The 4,009-nt window shown below is 39.3% G+C and overlaps 1 protein-coding gene across 1 annotated transcript; it reads left to right on the plus strand.

The window, feature by feature from the left end:
* The first annotated feature begins 1,393 nt into the window (after positions 1-1,393).
* Positions 1,394-1,957, plus strand: LOC147515165 (uncharacterized). The gene has a single exon (XM_086592817.1). It carries the CDS (start codon positions 1,394-1,396, stop codon positions 1,955-1,957), a length of 564 nt encoding a protein of 187 aa, XP_086448943.1.
* Positions 1,958-4,009: the final 2,052 nt, after the last annotated feature.

A 4,009-nucleotide genomic window follows, 5' to 3' on the forward strand; every position in this document is an offset into this window, starting at 1 on the left:
TTTTAAATAGCCTTTTTACAGCCATCGTCGCCAAACACTTAATTAAAGCCACGCACAAAACTTGTTCGCTACGAAAGGTGTGACTTAAAGCCACGACGACATTGAAACAGTTGCAAAAAATGCACCTTTTGCTACGAAAAGATAAACACGAGGCAAAAAGGTACTTCTGCCACATATTTGGTTTGTCGTGGCAACAATTAAGATATAGCCACCAAACCCCTGGCCGCGGCAATATGTTCGAGGCTAAAAGTCACTTTTTTTGTACAGTCTCAAACACCATTAAATAACAATGATTTGCACGATGCACATTTCTGAAACAAACGGTGACAAATTCATCAATTTCACCAATTAAGCCAAAAGTTAGAAGTACTCATTCGAGAATTAACACGAAGTATGTGTACAACAAATGAACAAATAAAGAACTAAATGTTTCTTTCTAGTCGTGGAAAATGAAACTAAGAAAAGCATTAACCCTCCTCCTCCAGGCCTGCTTCTAAGGTCATGGATGCCCTGATGTTGGTTAAAATAGTAGCTTTAACGTCAACAAGTGCCACTTTACTCACTTGTATAGAGAGCAATTCACAAGTTGAAACAAACAGAATACCTTCTACTGTACTACCAAATAATGAATGTTGTGAACCGTAGTAACCTCTTGCCCATCAGGACCAACTTCTTCTTGGATCTCGCGTGTAATAAGTGGATCTAAAATAGAGTCAGCATCATCCACGATTAACAATTTGAGTAAGAATGGGTCAGTACTATGGGTTTTAGAAAGATCCATATTTTGTAACCAACATTTTGCCACATCATGTCCTTGTATTATGTCTGGTGGAAAATGAAAAAAAAAATAGACACATCAGCCCTTAACTGGCAGATCCTAATGGATTGCTACATTAGTACGTTCCTACATTTGTTAAAAAAAATTGTATGCTAATACAAATGTTAAAAGGACCTAATTACTTTTTCATTAAAGTCAAGAACAAGTGAAGAGAGTGAGCGAATTCAATGGGGACCTTATGTGAGCGAATGGGAGTAACTTAAGCTTAAACAACCTCCTGATCCTGTGCACTTTTTCTTACTCTTTTTAACTAATATTAGTTGGTGAGACCATCTTATCGCTTCCATTCCCTCCACTTTTTACCTTTTATGGTATAGAATTCAAAACAAACCACAGGAAGTAGATGAAGAAAGGTTTGTGAGAATGGCAAATCATCCAGGAACCTCAACCAATACTCGAGGTGAGGCACCTATGAGCTAGAGCTCCCTTTTTGCAAATCAAGGTAATAATGTTGTAGATGATACTTTAGAATGGATAGAGACCGCTGAAGAAGAAGGAGTTGTTGATGTTCCAAACTCAATAATTCAATAAGGTTGTAATATCTTGTACGATTATATGGTGGGGATTTTCATTGATAAAAGATTACCTTTTCCTCTAGTGAAAAGGATTTTGGAGAAAACCTGGAAAACAACAGCATCATATGAGATCTCAACTGATGACGACCTTTTTTACTTCAAGTTCTCAAATGATGAAGACAGGAAGACAGTGCTTGAAGGGGAACCAATCTTTGTGGCAGACAGAATTTTCATGATCAGACAATGGTCTGAAGAATTGGAATATCAAAGAAGCCTCATTAATACTATTCCTATATGGGTTAAATTCTCTGCAGTACCTAAGCAATTGTGGACACGTCGAGGAATTAGTATGATTGCGAGCAGAATTGGGAAACCTTTGAGTTGGGATGTAGCAACTAAGAATAGGCAAAGACTCAACTTTGCGAGAGTATGTGTTGAGGTAAATGTTCAATGTAAGTACCCCAAATCCTTACGATTTAAGCTGGGTGGAGATAGAATTGCTACTGTAGGAGTTGAGTACCCTTGGACACCTCCCACATGTACAGTATGCAAGAGATTTGGGCATAACACCAACAAATGCCCAAATAGAGTAAACTCTGTGTAGGTTCCATGAAATACAACCACCCAAACAAATGTGGCAGGAACTAGTTGTATGAGAAATGTGGATGGAGCAGCAGTACTACAAGAGAAGGAAAATAATGCTGAGCAATCAGTGGCTGAGCTGGATGGGGAGAACAGTAATGGGGTCATAAACTTGGACTACTATCCTAAGAGTAATGTAGTGGTGAACAATCCATTCTCGGTACTGGATGAGGAGGAAAATCAGGAAACTGAAAACAACCTTTCGGATAATATTCCAGAAGATGATATAAGGGAGGAGCAGGACATTCGTGCAATGAGTACAAGTATAGAACGGTTCCCTATGTAGAACCAAATTCGTGCTTCTTTGATGCTCTTGAAAATCCATCGGAACAAGTGAATTCTTTTGTCGAGGAATGTGCAGTTTACAAGGACATGGAACCAGTTCCAGCAGAAGAACTCAACAATGCTTCTAAGCAAGTATTCAATGATCACATTACTTAAAAGCATACGAAACCACCAGAAGCTATAGCATCACCTACTACTAGAGACCAACAAGAATGCCAGCGTAAAAGGCATCGGTTTGAGGGACAAAAGGGTAAGCAGAGTGAGCAACAACTCCTTCAAAGTTCAACAAGGGGGTAGGGGAGAGGGAAATCAAAAGGCCCCGGAAGGAAGTAACCTCTCTTTTACAAGGGGTTGAGGGAAATAAATATGTTTTTATTAACAATGTCAAAATTAGGAATATGGAATGTTAGAGGCATCAATGATATAGCAAAAAAGCAAGGGAAATTAATAAAGTTAGGCTTGAGAATAAGTTGTGTATGATGGGGTTATTGGAGAGACAAAAGTCGAGTGACAAATATGACAAGATTAGAGGTACTTTGTCGCCCCTTTTGGTCTTCTCAACAACTATAATAAGGATCCTGCTGGAAGGATTTGGTTTTGCTGGGATCCAGGATTCATACAAGTGACTCCCATTAAAGAATCATCCCAGATGATCCATTGTGAGGTTACAATTCTCCCTACGAATCATAGTTTTCTTTTGACTGTGGTATATGCCAGCAATTCTTCTAGGGAAAGACAGACTCTGTGGTATGATTTAATCTCTCTGAGTAACAGTATTAGCACTCCATGGAGTGTGAGTGGAGATTTCCTTATTTTCACATGAAAGAATTAGAAGTGAACTAGCGCATCCTAGAAAACTGAGGGACTTCTCTGACTATGTAAACTCCATCGGGCTAGTGGACATGACTTTTACAGGGACCTTTTTCACTTGGACAAATAATTCGGAGGGAACAGGAAGCAAATGCTCAAAGATCGATAGATGCTTAGTAAATGTGCATTGGGGATCATTGTTTCCCGCATCTGAAGTTGAGTTCTTGCCTCAAGGAGTGTCAGACCACACTCCCATGGTAGTGACATGGTACACTCCAGTGAGGTATGCCCATCCGTTTAGATTCTGCAATGCTTGGGTTCTACATCCAACTTTTTATTGTCGATGAAAGCAGCTTGGGATATTCGATGGCGGGCAACCCTCTTTACATCTTAGCCCAGAAGATGAAGAACTTAAAAGGGACTTTGAAGAGTTGGTCTAAGCAGAACTTCTCCGATATTGGTCAAAGAACAGAGACGGCAAGAATCAAACTCTTTGCAATACAAAGAGATTTGAATGCAAATCAAGGGGACTCAAATCTGTTTACACAAGAAAAACAAGCAAGAAATGAATATTCGATCTGTTGAAGATCGAGTATGAGGACATAAAGCAAAGAGCAAGTTGCCAATGGGCTTTACAAGCAGACAGATGCACAACGTTCTTTCATAACATCATAAAAGAAAGAAGAATGAAGAATAAGATATGGTCCATCAATGATAGCGATGGAGATAAAATCATTGGTGCAGAAGTGGTGGAATTCATCGTTACTCATTACAAAAAGCAGCTGGGACAGAGGGCTGATGTAAACATAGACATCTTTGAGGAGGTACAAGTCAAAGAAACACTAGAAATAGACAATGCAACTCTTTTGGATGCTGATGTCACCACAGGATAAATCAAAGAAGCCTTGTTCACCATGGA

The sequence above is a fragment of the Coptis chinensis genome, chromosome 2 (genome assembly GCF_015680905.1).
Source record: "Coptis chinensis isolate HL-2020 chromosome 2, ASM1568090v1, whole genome shotgun sequence".
Taxonomy (NCBI): Eukaryota; Viridiplantae; Streptophyta; class Magnoliopsida; order Ranunculales; family Ranunculaceae; genus Coptis; species Coptis chinensis.

Bases quoted from the DNA above. Each gene is read 5' to 3' on its own strand.
- LOC147515165 (XM_086592817.1), top strand. From the start codon at position 1,394: ATGGTGGGGATTTTCATTGATAAAAGATTACCTTTTCCTCTAGTGAAA.